General features: G+C 41.7%; 1 protein-coding gene across 4 annotated transcripts in view; it reads left to right on the top strand.

The window, feature by feature from the left end:
* The first annotated feature begins 2,932 nt into the window (after window positions 1–2,932).
* Window positions 2,933–17,893, top strand: part of PPP4R2 (protein phosphatase 4 regulatory subunit 2) — a 33,522-nt gene continuing 18,561 nt past the window's right edge. The window contains exons 1-2 of one of the 4 annotated variants that reach the window (XM_083493026.1): window positions 2,933–3,146; window positions 4,115–4,196. In XM_083493026.1, the coding sequence (XP_083349152.1) occupies window positions 2,948–3,146; window positions 4,115–4,196 (281 nt within the window). In that variant the 5' untranslated portion in view covers window positions 2,933–2,947. Of the gene's footprint in view, window positions 3,368–4,114; window positions 4,197–5,161; window positions 5,267–17,893 lie in introns of those variants that run through there. The other 3 variants (XM_083493024.1, XM_083493025.1, XM_083493023.1) reach the window with 3 other exon arrangements.

Genomic DNA, 17,893 nt, shown 5'->3' with positions numbered 1-17,893 from the left:
TACTATAAATTACCAATTTCAAGCACTAGCTTGCGCCCCCCCCCCCTTTTGGCCTTACTAAAATAAAATTACATGTGACCTGCTACTTTGTCTTGGCAGCAGGATATGTGGATTTTACCTCAACAGCAAAGGGTCACAAGCACCATTACACAGATGTAGGGGACTGCACCAGAGCCACCAGAAGAGAATCCATAGAGCTAGATGAACCTAGGAGGAGGTTCCCCTCCCCAGTTATAAGCAAACTCTTTTGATCTTGGAGACTGGCTACTCTCATGCAGGGTCTCAAGAAATTATAGGGCTCAATGGAAATAGTAGGAACCTAATTCAGTCCTTGCATATGTGGAAGGTCCCATGCTGTACTTGGAAGAAAACTGTCCTAGGCCAGTTCAGGTCTAAGATCACTAAAGATCTAATTGAAGCTTCATTACTTAAAGCAAAGCTGTCTGTGCCACCACTCAGCTAACAGACAGGGTCTCAGATGACATCAGTAATACTTGTTGTTGTTGTTTAGTTATGTCCGACTCTTCATGACCCCATGGACCAGAGCACGCCAGGCACTCCTGTCTTCCACTGCCTTCCGCAGTTTGGCCAAACTCATGTTGGTAGCTTCAAGAACACTGTCCAACCATCTCATCCTCTGTCGTCCCCTTCTCCTTGTGCCCTCAATCTTTCCCAACATCAGGGTCTTTTCCAGGGAGTCTTCTCTTCTCATGAGGTGGCCAAAGTATTGGAGCCTCACCTTCCAGTGAGCACTCAGGGCTGATTTTCTTAAGAATGGAGAGGTTTGATCTTCTTGCAGTCCATGGGACTCTCAAGAGTCTCCTCCAGCACCATAATTCAAAAGCATCAATTCTTCAGCAGTCAGCCTTTTTTATGGTCCAGCTCTTACTTCCATACATCTCTACTGGGAAAACCATAGCTTTAACAATGCAGAAGGTGATGGCAAGGTGATGTCTCTGCTTTTTAAGGTGCTGCCTAGGTTTGTCATTGCTTTTCTCCCAAAAAGCAGGCGTCTTTTAATTTCGTGACTGTTTTCACCATCTGCAGTGATCACGGAGCCCAAGAAAGTAAAATCTCTCACTGCCTCCATTTCTTCCCCTTCTATTTGCCAGGAGTTGATGGGACTAGTGGCCATGATCTTTGTTTGTTTTTATGTTGAGCTTCAGATCATATTTTGCACTCTATTTTCACCTTCATTAAAAGGTTCTTGCAGTCTACTATAAATGTGGTCCTACTATAATTGACTGTGACCAGCCCCTAAACTATGTGTATATGTTTCTGTGTGTGTGTGTTATGAACTCAGAGGTATGAGAGGAGACAATTCAGCCCCCGATGCAATCTCCATGGTGCTGATCAAAAATGTGTTGTTTGTGTGGAGTGAAATGGAAGGCACTGTGGTATAAATGGGGCTTAATTTGATACTGGGATGCACTGGAGCTTAATCCAGGGACCTGTTTTCTTTAAAAATGCAAAATAACGGCCTTCCATTTATTATTGATTTTAAACAATCAGTCAGCACATTTAGGATTGACAGTAGGAATTACTTATCAAGGGATAAGAGCAGGATTTACATTCCAAGGGTACTTTACTTTATCTCTATCCATCACAGTCCATAAGCTCCGATGGTTGTTATTTTAGAAATTAAGCACTGGGTATATAAGAAGGTTATTAAAGCCTATCACCACAAATCAGAAGATGGCAGCAAATCTGTGTCTGGCTTATACCACCACAGGCTGACTTGGGACTCTCTTTATGCAATGCTATTTCATACAAAAAAATAACTGCTTATGGAAAATAGACTGGCAGGCTGATAACCAGACTAGAACCGTTCAGATGACATTTTCTGTTTACAGACTGACAGACAGACAGATACTGTATATTCAACCTGAATAGGCAGAGCTGGCCCAAGACAGTTTGGCCCTGGAGGCGAAGGGGTCAGTGAAAATCTACAGCAAGAACAAAGGGGATGGGGTGGAATACTGGGATCTGCTGCCCCTGTGGATCCTGCCACCTGAGGTAGTTACCTCACCTTGCCTCATGGGTGGGCCAGCCCTGTGAATCCACTCAAGATTTACAACCTCATGTGCCTGCCAACTAGGCCTGAGTCTGATATAGTGAGGGAGAAATAGTAATTTACAGAACCCTTGCTTGCCTCCATAACTACGATATGAAATAATCCTCTTTCCAGCCCGTGTTATAGAATTTGCTGGATGCTGTAGCTGCTATTCATCAAACTATGGCCTTTCAAAGCACGTGGGGTGTTGTTGTCTTTTTATATTACTCTCAATACATTATGTATTTTGTGTTTTATGCTGCAAACCTTCCTGTGGTCTATTGATAAATGGTGGTATATAACAAAATCTATCTCTGCCCATCACAGGCCATTACACAACGAAAACAAATTACAAAAAATACTGTGTGTGTGTCTGTGATGAGTCTCACTACTCAGCACCATTCATGAAACAGTGAACGAATTCCAGGTATAGAATGATGCAAGAACTGAAGTTCAGCTGCCCTCAAGTTTTACAACTTTATAGACTGTCTAAATACCGTAATTTTAGCGCCATCCAGCGTGAAATCCCCTCTCCTGTGTAGCCCCGTCCTTAATCTGCAAGGCGATGCGCCATTATATTCTGACGGTTGTTTTATTTCAGCTCACGCAAAAAAACCGGGACGAGCACATGTGGGTGCTTTGGGGGGCACCGAAAGGGGAAAGGCCCTTGTCTGTGAGGTGGGGTGGAGAGGGGTCGTGTCTGATAGAGAGGCCGACGTAACGCCCGACGCCACCCCGCACCCAAAACACTAGCAAGGCGGGAGAGGCGCCGAAAGAGAGAAAAGCCGCACGTTTGCATCTCGGAACGTGACGCAGCCGGGAGAGTGGGCTGGGCCAGCCGAAGGTGAAAAGCGCGCCTTCCGACCAATCCCAAGCCGAGCTGCTTTGCCGGCGATGCGGCTCTCCCTGCTCGGCTGGTTTGCCCCACCCCCCCGGCTGGGCGGTGACGTCATGACCGCGGTCCCTCCCCCGCCTCCTCCTCCCCTCTCGAGCGCGCCCCCGCCCCGGCGGGAAGAGGAGAGGCTCGTTTCGGTGCGCTTGCGAGAGGGCGTCGGGGGCGCGCACGGCGACGGCCTGGGCGCCATGTTGGAAGGTTGCTGAGCCCGGCCGCCGGGGTTTCTGTGTTTCTCTCCGTCTCTCTCTCTCTCTCTCGTCTCTGTCTGTGGTGGAGGCCGTCGCTCCCGCGGCTGCTGGTGCCTGCTTCCCGTGAGGGCCCGGGGGGCGGCAGGAGGAGGAGGAGGTGGTGGTGGTGGAAGAAGAAAAGGAGGCAGCAGCGGATCATGGATATCGAGAGGCTGCAGGAGGCGCTGAAAGGTGAGGGCTGCTTGTTTTTTGATGGGTTGGGGGGGTTGGTTACCCCGGGGTCACCTAGGGAAGGGGTGACCCCGGGGTAACCCACCCACCCACACCCCTCAGAAAACATGTAAGAGGTTGTAAAGGAAACCCTGAGGGAAGAGAAGGGGAACGGGGGGGGGGCAAGATGACCTGTAAAAAAAAAGGGGGGGGAAAGCTGTGTGTGGATGTGGAGGAAGTCTAGTCAGAGTCTGATCAGTCTTGCTTTCCAGGCCCCTAATTTCTGGGGTGAGGGTGGTGGTATGGGGATCCTGAAACGACCCAGAGGTTTCTCTGTCTCATCCCCCCCCCCGCCTTCCTTCTATCTTGATTCCCCCCCCTTAAAAAGGCCCTCGGAGATCCCTCTCCACTCTCAACGTGAACTGTTTCTTCTCCACAGTCCGTGGCCCCCAATGGATTCCCCGTTTCCTTTCCCTTTCCCATTTCCTGTTACTTTCTGCTTCCATAATCCCCCAGCCCCACCTCCAACCCCACCCCCAAGAAATCTCTGGTTTACACTGGCTACAGCTTTCACCTCACCTGAGGCAGGTGGCCTAGTATGAGAAACCGGCTTTGAAAGGGAAGTTGGATATGAACTTTCCAGTCATTGAAGTGTATATGTTGTCCTTTGGAGGCCTATAAGGCCCTGGCCTTTTGTGTGTGGGAGTGAGTGTGTGTTTCTTTTGCTCCTTAATAACCTTTCTCCCGTTTTTCTTTACCTTTTTGCAGATTTTGAAAAGAGGGGGAAGAAGGAAGTGTGTCCTGTACTGGACCAGTTTCTTTGTCATGTTGCCAAGACTGGAGAGACAATGTGAGTGATTTTTTTAAATTGACTAACAGCTTCTTGGTGTGGTTTTGGACATGACAGAAAGTTAGTAACCAAGTGTTTTTCCATTATAGGAATACTTAATCAGTTAAGTTTCTACAGAATTCTACACTAAGAACTCTGCAATCTGAGTTTCTCAAGTTTTTCTGTTCGGGTAACTTACTTCCAGACTTAAAAGTTGCTGCACATTCATTGAAGACTGAGAATTATCTAAGTCCCTGTGCTTCCTTATAGTATTGCTTGTCAGCCTTAATTGATCCTACTGAGTACATTAAGCCTGCTGTTTTTTCCTTTTAAGAAGACAACCATCCACACTTCTGACCTCTGCTTTTATAGTCAGAAACCAGAAAAGCATGTGTTTTGCAATCAGTTTTTGGAATTGCAAGTTAATGAAAAAGTACAGACGTTGGGTCTCAAGCCTCTTCTAAGTTTGGTTCAACTTTTCACACAAGCTGTACACAAATGATGACTTTCTGTTCTTTAATAGCTCTTGATTCACTAGCTAGCATAAGATACTGTTTCCCCCCAGATGGTTGTAATTGTGCATTGGGGCAGTGCTGGCCCTGTTTGGTAAACCTAAATAAATTTTGAGACAGTTCTACTTTAGTTACCAGCACATTGGGAGTTGTTCACACAGTAGCTGTTTTGTGCCAGTGCATCTTGATCCAGAAGTGTACTTAACCACACTTCCCAAGCCTTTGTTGGTCACCTTCAGTCCCAAGGCAAATATCTATGCTTTTCTGTTGGTCTGCCTTTTTCCTCCACACCACTTCCCTCTAATCTCTACGAAATCAGGGAGCAAATCCCTCTCTACTAGATAAGATATCCACGACTGCCTCTGCATAGGTTTTTTTTAAATGATTAAAATGTTTCTGAGCAGAATTAGTTGTTTATTTGTTAAGATGAGAATGCCTACTATTATTTGAATTGCTCTTATTTGCCCAGGAGGATAATTTATTGGCAGCCCTCCTTCTCTAACCAGCCCTTTGAAAGGACATTTCTTCCTTCCAAAATGGCTAGCCATGTGCCTGGGATCTACAGGACTGAGATTCCAGGTAAAACCAAGTGCTTGGTTTTCCCAGATCTCTCAGAACAATACTTATTTCATGCTTGTTCATATCACCCCACACAACCAGGCAGTGGCTTCTGTTCTGGTGGTCTCCCTTGTATCCCTGTTTTATCTCGTACCTTGTACCAACTTCCAGCCCTGCCCACTACATCAGTTTCCAGAAGCAGTGAGGTAGAATTTGGATCCCTTCCATTTTAGAGAGTGTGGGTAGTGGAGATTGGCATAGTCCTGTGCATGGGACAGCATGCAGGTCATTTGTAGTAGTGTAGGGTGCCAGCTGCCCAGAGAGCTGAAGAGTCTTGTCAACAATGCTCCTGGACTCTCCTGCTTCTCTTTAAGCCTGTGTGATGCAAATCCCTGCTTCTTATACTACTTGTATAATATCTGGCTTGAGGCAATATGGTCAGTTGTGTGTTATTTAATATCTAAAATAACATATTTATTGTTGTTACTATAGTGTCATCACTCTGCATGATCCTTTATAAAGTACAAGTCCTTGTCCCAAGGGGGTTACAGACTAATTCAGGACAAAGGGACTGTAGAAGAAGAGGCAGTAATTGACAGTAGGATTAATTAGAGGAGAAATAAATATTCCATGCATAAGGGTAACAAGAAGTAAACTGGGAAATAATTTGATGGTGCACAATGCAGACAGTGAAGAGGTGTGGGGCAAGGCCATGGTAGGATTTGAAGATAAATATGAGAAGCTCATGCTGGATACCAAGAGAGTACAGGAAGTCAGGATAGGAATTTAAGGAGGAGCTTTATGTGGTCAGAGCAACAAGAAAGGTGAGGGGTGGGTGGGAAAGATGAGACAACAGAAGACTAGAGAGGTGTTAGGACCATAGGAAGCTGCCTTACACAGAGTCACACCATTGACCCATCTTGCTCACTACTGCATAGGGTTTCAGGCAGCAGTCTTTCCCAACCTTTCCTGGAAATGCCAGGGATTGAAACTGTCTTTCTACATGCAAAGGCTCTGACACTGAGCTGCAGCCCTTCCCTAAGGCTGCAGTAGAAAAGATGAGGAAGCACAGTTATTTAACACACTTTTTATATATCTTAAGTTTTTCTTTCCTGTATTATTTATTATTATTAAAGTTATAGACTGCTTATATACTTCACTTCTCTAGAGCTTCCCTGACTTCCTTATTGTCTCACTCTTTAGCATGAAGGGGCAAGGTCTCCAGTGTGCACTGTTAGCGAGTACAAATTTTCTTGCTCCCAAGCTATCCTAGTGGGGGAGGGTAATGCAAGATGCAGGCTTCAGCAAGGAATGTTTATTTCAGTGAGTATCCTTTTAGAGTTTATGTCTAGCTTACCAGAGAAGCTTTACTTCCCTTTGTGACTGGTTTCTAGGGAAAGCTGACGTCATCAGTTTTATTTGGCTCTTTGAATTAAAGGGTTCAAGCTCAATAACAAAAGAAAGTTGCTCATGTCTTACTTTAATATATATTCAAACTAAACTACAAATACATTATTTTTCTATACTTAGCTTCACCAGTTTAAACTTCGTTGTTTTGTTTTTTGTCATCCTTCCATGGTTAACTGTTGACAGTGTCGCTTGCAGGATCAGTTTAATGCAATGGATGCCAGACAATTATGTCTCTACTCATGTGATGAGTCCTCCTCTCATCCCCCAGGCATCCTTCCCAAATCATCTCCCATGGTTTGGAGAACCTTCCAGAGCAGAATTGTATGGATGTGGAGAGGAGGACAGGGAAGTCCCATTGCAGAAGCAAGAGTCATAGAAGCATGGAGTTGTAGAGATGGAAAGGTGGTTCAAGGGTCATTTAGTCCAACCCCCTGCAATGCAGGAAACTCGATTTAAGCATTTGTGACAGATGGCCACCCATGCTCTGCTTAAAGCCCTGCAAGGAAGGAGAGTCCATTACCTTCTGAGGGAGTCTGTTTCTGTTCCACTATTGGAACAGCTCTTACCATCAGAAAGTTCTTCCTGATGTTTTGTTGGAATCTCCTTTATGGTAGCTTAAATTCATTGGTTTGAGTCCTACCCTCCAGAGCAGAAGAAAACAAGCTTGCTCCATCTTCCATGTGACAGCCCTTTATACATTTGAATGTGATTATCATATCTCCTCCCAGTCTCTTCTTTTTCATGCTAAACATACCCAATACTGAATTCCCTCAGCTGTTTCTCATAAGGCTTGGTTTCCAGACACTTGATCATCTTTGTCACCCTTCTCTGCACGTTCCAGCTTGTCAAAATTGTGCCCAAAATTGAACACAGTATTCCTGGTGTGGTCTGACCAAGAGTGGTACTATTGCTTCCCTTGATTGGAACATCATACTTCTGTTGATGCAGCATAGAATAGTATTACCTTTTTATGCTGCTGCATCACACTGTGGATTCATGTTAAGCTTGTGGACTACTAAATCTCACACAATTTTGGATATTAGCCAATATCTATTAAAATTTGTGTCAGTATGATAGAATGGAACAATGATTGTAAAAGCTTGCATACAGGCAACCCTTGATTTGTGCAGGGGTTATGTTTTGGGTCATTTTGCGCAACGGTGGAGCATGTATAAGTTCACTCATTATGCCCCTTTTCCCTGCCATTTCTATGTTCGCAGCAGTGCACATGTGCACGGTCGCACGTTATTGGAACGCACACAAAATGATCATTGCCCTGTATTTCTTATTTATATACTTAATAGTAGCCTGAATCCTATGTGGCCTTTCTTAACGAATTTTATTTGTATTTGCTTTAGTATCAGAATTAGTCCTCTTGACAGTTTGGCTTTAGAAAGTTCATATCTAGCATCTTAACATTTTGGTAACCTTAGACTACATTAGCTTTCAGGATAAAATGCCAGGACATATTTTCAGGATTATTGTTGTACCTTTTTAATGAATATTAGCCTGTTGGTTGAAAGTCCACTGAAGTAAGAAGCACCAGTATTGAAAATGTGGCTGTTTTTTTGTTTTAAGAAACACATTTTCCCGATAGAAAAATGTTCTGTTGATGGTTGGCACATATACAAATGATTGTATACATGTCGACCATGAAGAAGTGTTGTATAATAAAAGAGGTGGCAAACTTGTGCCTTATAGACCATATATGCCCCTCAAGACAGTTTCAGTGGACTGCAAAGACCACACTTTTCTTTTTGATTTAATAATATGGGGGATGTGAGTGGTTTGTGGCATTATTTGTGGGTCTTACAGTCTTAGCTAAGTGCCCCAGTGCTATTTTGTGCTTTCCTCTGTTTTCATTCAAGCTTTCCCCAAGAGTCTGCTCTGATTTTTAAGTGGTAAACTTCTGTATTCACAGGATTTCTTGAGCCCTCTTGAACACTGCACACGGTCGGCCGTAGCCTTGTCTTTGGCTGTTTCCAGTAGCTGCGATGTGGGGAGGGGGCAGCTTGGAGCCCCATCATGGCAGGATTCCATTCATTCCCTTTTCCCTCCTCACCATCTGATTCAGTGAGCAGAGACATCCCCTTTAACTGCACAGGGGGCTGCATTTTCTCCTCCCTCCCCCGATTTCTTTAGTGTAGCCACCAATATTGTCACCACTGTTGTACCAAAGGAAAGGTCACTTTTTTTCTTTACCAGTGCTCACCAGGGCAGAAGGATTGCAGAGACCTCGGATCTTATAAATCCAATGCTACCATGCTTAGTGGCCATACTGGGACCTCCTTGAGACTTGGTTCTTGAACCTTGAAGATATTGGCAGGAATACAGCCAGTAAAAGTGAGGGCAGGGAAGCATAGAGAGAGTAAGGAGGCAGAAAGTGGGGAGGAAGTGGGTCCTGCTGAGGGATCTGTTTCTGCTTGCTTGTTTCCTTCCCCCACCCCCTGTGTGTCATGTCTATGTGCTATGTGGGTTGGGGCATGTACACATGAGATATGCATGTTGGAATGAAGCCTTTGAAGGTGAGGCCTGTACTTTGAAGTGAAACAGGCTAGGCAAAGGCTTGTAACCTCACTGAGAATTGCGTATCTGTGCTGCAAGCGTTCGTAGGATGAAGATGTGCAGTTCCCTTTCAACAGTTTGAATAGGAATGTGTTGTATATTATTAGGTAGTACATTGAATAGAAGTATGGCCTGCTTTAACAACAGATAATGCACTTACTGGTTTCCATGGGTTAATCAATTAGGAAAAATGATTGTTCTGGAAACTTGGTGGGGGCATAGCAAAGCTTGAGGCAAGACCTGTTCATAAAGCCAGTTATTGTCTGACACAGAGACTTCACAAAATTAATGCTTTGTTGATGCTATTGGTTAGACCTGTACAATGCATTCTGTTGTGCATTCTGCAGACATTTTGAAGGAAGATAAACAGATAGTAAACGTGTATGTTTAACTGTGGTGTTAAGCCATAACAACAATTCAAAAAAAGTACAAAATTTCAGTCACTCAGTTTAGTTTATTTGGTCTTCAGACGATAAACAGCAGATACAATACAGTGTTAAGACAACCATAGGGAAGAAATACAGCATGAATGCACACATACTGTGCCTTTAAAATAAGAGTATAACAAAATCCATGAGCAATCAAAAGTAGTTTAAAAATGCAGACATCTTTAACTCTGAAAACATCTAGCTGTGGTCTAGTTTTAATGGCTACAGCCAGGGACTTTGCTGTATTTTCATTAATTTTGGGGTTAGTGCCTGTCATTAAAATTGAAACATAAAATTCATCTGAGTTCCCCAAGTGTAAGGAAAGTACTGGGGAGATAGAGTAGGAGTTTATATTCTTATAAACATTACAGTATAGAAGAGCATTGGCCATGTTTCAGTTGAGCCAGTTTCACAAAGACAAACTATCAAATGCCAGGGCAGCATGATAAATCAACTTTTCGTAACTGCTTATGGTGAAACAATGGATTTTTCATTTCTTATATATTGTATTGAATTACAACTTGAATTCCAAAGAATTCAAATTATAGTGCAGTAAAATACATCATAAAATATTAAAAAGCTAAAAATACAATTTAAATGTATATGAATTTAAATGTGATGGATATGCCATGTCCTGTCTTCAACCACAAATTCATATACGGTACGTGTCATTGACCACTGAATGAAACTGGTTGGTCACTGCTGGTCTTCAAATCAGTTTGCAAACCTCTGTGTAGATCAAGGTACAGTAGTGTGCAAACCCTTTTTGCCAGAGCTAATGAATTTTGCAAGTTAATAGCTAGAAATTTAATGTACAGTGGTGCCTTGCAAGACGAAATTAATTCGTTCCGCGAGTTTATTCGTCTAGCGAATTTTTCGTCTTGCGAAGCACGGTGTCGGAAAAGTTTTGGAAAAGCTTCAAAAATCACCAAAAACCTCAAAAAAGGCTACCACACCGCGTTCTATGAGTTGCTCCTCGAAGTCAAGTCACAACTGTATTAACGGTGTTAAGAAAAAGGAAACAAACTTGCAAAAAACGCAAGACGTTTTCGTCTTGCGAAGCAAGCCCATAGGGAAATTTGTCTTGCGAAGCAGCTCAAAAACCGCAAAACCCTTTCGTCTAGCGAGTTTTTCGTCTTGTGAGGCATTCGTTTTGTGGGGCACCACTGTAGTTGTTTCTTTTTCTAACCCAGGTGTCAGAAAATGGGATAGTGAGTAGCCAATGGTATGAAGTTTGTTATTAACAAATTTTAGCCAAGAGAAAGCAAAATTAGTAAGCAAAGCCAGGGATAGGTAACTCAAATGGGTTGAGGATAAATATAGGTGAGGCCAGTAACATATTACAAGGAATAACACTAATATTTCCAAAGAAAAAATGCCTGCCTCAAGTTGTGCTTCCAATGTAGTTTTACATCTAGCTGCACAGAAGAAGCGTCTTTTTCAAAAAGTGGTTTGCCTGTCTTTAAGGATCAATTAAGCCCTAGTATCCAAAGTTGATAATCTTGGTAACTGCTTTGATTTAATACAACTTCAAAACTGAAGGTATATGCTGTTGTCCTTAAACCTTAAGAGCAGTACTTCTTTAGGAAACTTACTATGAGTTTTTTTAAAAATGAACTGCTCCCCCCCCCCCCACTGTTTCAAAGCAATACAGTGGTACCTCTGGTTACGGATGGGCTCTGTTCTGGAGGCCCGGCTGTATGCAGAAAAGTCTGTAACTGGAGGTGCCCTTTTGCGCCCGTGCAAGGCACGATTGAGTGCTTCTGTGCACACACATGTGGCACGCAGATCGCCTGTGCGCAACGCGCAGGTCGCTTTTGTACATGCTTCTGCTCAACCTGAAGATTACGTATCCAGAGGGATACGTAACCCGAGGTACCACTGTAAAACATATGCAAGCAATTAGCCTTCATAGGTATCCATTTAACTTTTTTATTTTTTTTTAAGACTAAATGGGTGAATCCTTTTCCATACATAATCAGTTATGTAGACACAGCCCCCAAAATTAACTTATTCCCTTGGAAATTATAGTAGCTCTCTTATCCTCACCTGCATTAGTCATTTGTGGAACATTGTGGTTAGAATGTTGGACTGGGACCTGGGAGATGAGGGTTCATATCTCAGCTATGATGCTCATTGGGTGATCTTGGATTTTCAGCCTAGCCCTACCTCATTGTGGGGATAAAATAGGGAGGAGAGCAATCTTTGCAAGTGTGAGCTCCTTGAAGGAAAGATGAATTATAAACGTAATAAATAATATTTGCCTGGAAGTGTATGGAGGGAGTGGGGGATGGTAACATTTCCAATTTCATAAAGCTTCTTTTGTTGGAAGATTCTCACATCCCATGAATGACTAGGTTGGTGTGACTATTTACAAGACTGCATTTAATTATTGTTAAGTATCTTAGGCAAGCTAAAGTTCATATGTGAAAGTAGATAAACAGGACTTGAGCTGCCAAGTGTTGCAAAATTATGCTCCCTAGGAGTACCTGTTAGACTCACAACTCCTTTCAGCCTTTGCCTATATGACCAGTGATCAGGAATGAAGAGAGAGTTGTAATCTGAAGCATTTGGTGGGCATCATTTTGGGGAAGCATGCAGCACACGGTGTAGTTTAAACTTGCTTGATTTCTTTGGCAGTGTAAACATTATTGCTACCAAAACAATAGATCAAAGCTTCATGCATGAGGACGTCTCTCCTGTGTGCATAATAATGTCTTTGGGTTCTGGCTTTTAACTACAGGATCCTTATTTGACAAGGTTTCTTAGAAGATGATTATCCAACTTGGATGCAAAATCTGAATTGTCTTATATTATTTATTGAGCTTATAAACCACCCTTTCTTCAAAGGAATCCCAGGGTGTTTTACAACAGCAATTTAAAACAATAGGACAACATATGCAACGAAAATCCAGTAGCAGACATGATACTCTAAAACTTTGCAGACTCTAAATTAGTATCACCAGAAATGGGTGAAAAATTGTGTTTCGGTTGATTCTGGAAATCCATGAAATTTGAGGCTAACCATACCTCCTAAGAGGAAGGAATTCTGTAAATGGAGCATTGTCACAGAGAGATGACCCTGTCCTGTGTCACAGCACAGTGACCTATCCCCAATTAAGGGCACAACAAGAAGGGCCACCTCTGCCAATCTCGGAGGATATCTGTAATTTCATTTTAGGAACTGAAAGTTTGGATCACATCGAGATATCATTCTGCTCTTTGGACAATATTGAGAATAGCTCAGTTGGTAGAGCATGTGATTCTTAATCTCAGGATCGTGGGTTCACGTTGGGCAAAATATTCCTGCACTGAAGGGGGTTGGACTAGATGATCCCTGGGGTCTCTTCCAACTCCATGATTCTTAGGTCCCATGGTAGCATGTAAAACTCCACATAATCAATAAATAACAGTAGTGACCATTTACAGATAGGTAGCCGTGTTGGTCTGCCATAGTCAAAATAAAAAAATTCCTTCCAGTAGCACCTTAAAGACTAACTAAGTTAGTTCTTGGTATGAGCTTTCGTGTGCATGCGTATCTGAAGAAGTGTGCATGCACACGAAAGCTCATACCAAGAACTAACTTAGTTGGTCTTTAAGGTGCTACTGGAAGGAATTTTTTTAGTAGTGACCATGTGGTTGATGGGGGCAAACAGGGTAAAGGGTGTGTTTTTTTTTGGTTACTTTCACATCGCTTCAGATACTTTTGTATTTGATGCAGAGTAACTTTTCTCTTATCGTGAACATTTTTTCAGCTGAACTGTTGAACAGCTTCCATTATCAAATTGTTGGTTTCTGATAATGAGCATATGCTTTTTAAATGTACTGTCGTTTTTTAAAACTTAAAATGTTGCCAATTTGCTGCTAGTGAAGCATCAGTGCAGTTCTTCTAAATTGAAGGCTGTGCATGTGGGGAATGTATTTTTAATCTGTCAGTCTGTTTTATCAGCCACATTATTTCAAGGGAATGTGTGAAAGGCATGTCACATTTTGTGCTTTTTTGCACTAGAGGATTTCCTTGCACATAAATGAGCCTCAAGTGATAGATGCTTTGAAAAAGCGAACAGACCCAATGCTTTTGCTGCTGTTTCAGAGCTGGTTGCTGTACCAAACACTATTGAAAATTTGTTTTGTGGAATTTTTCATTTTGGCTCTTAATTCTTATTGAGGAAATAAGAGCATTGTAACAAGTTGTTCTGATTCACACAGCTTTCTTTAAGTATAAAGGCATTTTCACAATCTTTGAATGAAGTTCTTGTTTGTACCGGAAATAAAACTGCATGCCTGGACATGTCAGTGAGTTGAAGCTCTACCCAATTTTATGTTCCTTGTAGTTGCACATATTGTGTCCGGTGTGAATTATAGAGCAGCATGTGACAAAACACGAAGCAATCAGAGCACCTCTCGTATCTGCTAATTTAGTTGCATGCTAATTCATACTCTTTCATTCTCCTGCACTTATTTGACTCTAAGAATGAACATGAACAACTTGTCTATCTTGTATCTGTTTACTTCTGTTGTTTTTTTTAACTACTGTAGTTTAACTATCATGTTGGACTTTCAATGTACTTTTCAATGTTTGCATATCCAGATGGGTCAAAATTAACTGCCAATGTCAATTTTACGTTTACTTATGCTGCCCAGATACTGTTGAGTGCAGTTATGAGTTCAGATACTGTGAGAAGACACTTTAATAGTGTTTTCCCCCTGAATTGACTGGCAAGTTTCCTTCTGCAGGTTCTAGTATGGAGCTGGCGATACATTTCAAGTTGTATTTGACAAAATTATCCTGTTTGAGCAGCAGAACTTCCTCTCTCCATGTGGCCTCCCCCCGATCTTATTTGGAGGTGGGGGTGACCAGGATATATTGGGTGGATGAAAGGGAGGGGTTCTGTTGTGCAAGTGGAAATTGTTGTGGCAAAAGTACAATTTCATTGGATACAGCCCTTAGTGGTTTTCCTTATTTATTTAACACGTCCTTTTCCCAGTAAAAACTCAAAAATAAAATGCAGCACATAATAATAATTTTCAGTGCATTTTACAAGAAAAGTTTCTAAGCAACTTATAAAGCATTAAAATTTCAAAGACGCCCTAAATGTTTTAAAAATACAAAATATTAAGAGTGTTTATCAACTGACAAGACAATAACAATGAAAAATATTCTTCCCTATCCTACTTAAAGATTAAAAGAAACCCTACTAAAATCAGTTTGCCTTAATTCCTAGTATTGCTTAAGTTGAGGTACTATTCTTCCTTAAATGCACAGAACCCATGCATGTGCATGCAGTACAACAGGCCACCTTGTGATCTGGGAAGTCTGCGCATGCTTCCTATGTGCACTCAGAGGTTCTCTTACAATCAGGTAGTATATAAATTTAGTTAAAAAGAAATCCCCATTTTGCCTTTTTCTTCTCAGCCTTGTTACATTATAATTATTATGTTTTAGTAGCTGTTGTTATTTATAAACTACCCTTCAAACAAGGATCGCAGGATAGTTTACAGTATAAAAACACAAAATATGTAACATGGTAGCAAACAGAGCAATAACACACATGGATAACACACACACACACACACACACACACACAAACACACGAGAGAGAGAGAGAGAGAGAGAGAGAGAGAGAGAGAGAGAGAGTGAGTGAGTGTTAGAGTTTAAAAGGCCATCAATTGTTTAATTAGCCAAAAACCTGGGAAAAGAGGAATGCTTTTTCTTGGCACCTAACGATAATAGTTTGGAGTACACATTATCATCATTATCATTTACTTGCCCTTCACCTTAACGTTCCAAGGTGGGTTGCAACAATTCAAACACAATATTGAAAGACAGTTCAAACAACTTAAACCTGATCATGCGGAATAAGAGGATTGTATAGGGATGGGGGAAGTATGCACAGATGTTTCATTGTCTGGCCTTACATGCTAGGAGGGGTGTGTGTGGAATAGAGCTCTTTTAAGCTCAGTGGGGATCCTTCCACACATGGGCAGAGATTATCATTAATTATCACTCTAGATACTTACTCTACAGCATTTTGTTTGCTCTTATCCTTCCATTGGGTCTGTTTATGCATTTTATGAAAGCTTTAATCAATTGCAGTAATTCATAATTAGGTGTAAGAGAAATTACCACAGAACATATGCATATTACTGAAAAAATTAGTAGTAGTAATAGTACTATCTAAAGCTCATGGATTTGGTTCCATTTGAAATGATCCCACATGCTGCAAACACTGTCTAATCAGTGCCTGTATGTCTGTGTTCCTGATTACTCTTTGTTCCAGAAATCACAGTTGCACTCTGACGTTTTCAGCAGCTAGTGTTAATTTTTAATCTGACCCCCCAAAATATGTGGTTTTCTCAGATAATGTATGGCAGTTGCAGGTGGCACTGTGGTGTAAACCACTGAGCCTTGGGGTTGCCGATCAAAAGGTCGGCGGTTTGAATCCCCATGACAGGGTGAGCTCCCGCTGCTCAGTCCCAGCTCCTGCCAAACTAGCAGTTCAAAAGCACACCAAAAGTAGATTACCGTAATAGGTACCGCTCCTGCGGGAAGGTAAACTGCGTTTCCATGCGCTGCTCTGGTTTCAGTGTTACGTTGCGCCAGAAGCTGCTTAGTCATGCTGGCCACATGACCCGGAAAAACTGTCTGCGGACAAACACCGGCTCCCTCAGCCTGTAAAGCAAGATGAGCACTGCAACACCAGAGTTGTTCACAACTGGACTTAACTGTCAGGGGTCCCTTTACCTTTACCTAGCTGGTGTTGAAGGGATTGTAGATGCTCATTCATATCTGTAAACTGCTTATCCAAAATAATTGGTATTAATAAAAATTGTCTTAGCCCAGTCTATTAAAAATGATAATTTAGATAGTCCTTGGTAATTTGCTTCAGTTTCTTCAGTCTTTGAACAAGGAGGCTTGTATTAATGGAGTGTGTCCCAGAAATGTGAATGCTGTAGTTGGAAAGTTAGTTCTTCCCTGTTGTCATAGATTTCATGCATGTGCACAACATGTGAAACAGTAATTTACCGGTAATTTGGACAACTATATTTGGTGACCAATCTTATTTCCAATCAAATAAAGTAATATCCCTTAAGCCAGTGAACTCTCAGTAACTTCATTAATCTATTCTTCTTTGTCAGGTGATTTGCAGCCTAATTAAGGTGCTACTTAGAAATAGTGGCCACTTCTGTCACAGTGGTTTCCCCACTTGCCCCAACACTTCAGAAACAGAGAACTCTGGGGCTCAGAGATGAAACATCACAGTATTGTTTGAGAAATGAGGAATTTACCATGTTCACTAATAGCACCATCATTTTAAGTACAAACAATGATGAAAGTGACTGTTTTGCAACGTAAGGGGGAGTGACTGAAGAGAATGTTTAATCAGTTTTGTCATCTAGGGGACTAAATACTTCTGGTCAAGAATCTTTCACTGGCAACAAAGAGACAATTCAATTTTAAAAAGAATGAAATTTGAAGAAGCTGGCTCAGATAAGAGAATGCAGAATATCATCTGCCACATATTTTTTTTAAAAAAATAAAATGACCAGCATGTGCAAATTCTATCTGAGTGGCATCTCAACATCTACAAGAACATATAGGGAGGGTTTGTTTGCTTTAAAATGCTTGTAAAATGACTTGTTAAGGTGGTTTAGAAGTCTGTCAATTGGTGGGAATGTGTTGGAACGAGGAGATGTAAAAATCTTAAAACTTATCTAATGATATAATAAGCTCCTGTAAGACTTGATGAAGGCACATGGGGTGGATTCTCCCCCCCCTCCACCCATCAGTGTCTAAAAGACAGTTGAGGGTTGTTATGAAACTGAAGAGACATTGAGGATTCAATCTGAATAAAAAGGCTTGATTGCTAGAGTATTGGGGATCTTGTGATAAACTATCCAAAGCTGTCAATATAAGGGAGTAGTTAATGGAGCCTTTGTTGTGGCTGTACTTCTGTCTCTTGCTATTCTACAGATTTCCATTGGCATATTTATTTTACTTGCACACAGCAATCCGTAATGCTGAAATGAATAGGAAGCCTTCCTTCGCACAGGAACTTCTGCACATCATAGCACCAACGTAATTTTTAAAATCAGGATGAATGAGAATCTAATCTTCAGAATAGATGGAAATGAAAGCAGTTACTTGATAAATGAGACTCAGTTCCCTTTTTCTAGGATGAATGAATTACTACTAATTATGGTGCCAGCCCAATATTGTTATAAGTGGGAAATATGTCGAGCT

The sequence above is a fragment of the Podarcis liolepis genome (genome assembly GCF_965112155.1).
Source record: "Podarcis liolepis genome assembly, chromosome: 2".
NCBI classification, from domain to species: Eukaryota; Metazoa; Chordata; class Lepidosauria; order Squamata; family Lacertidae; genus Podarcis; species Podarcis liolepis.
Note: the sequence above shows the minus strand (reverse complement) of the source record. Positions and strands in the feature narration are given on the sequence as shown.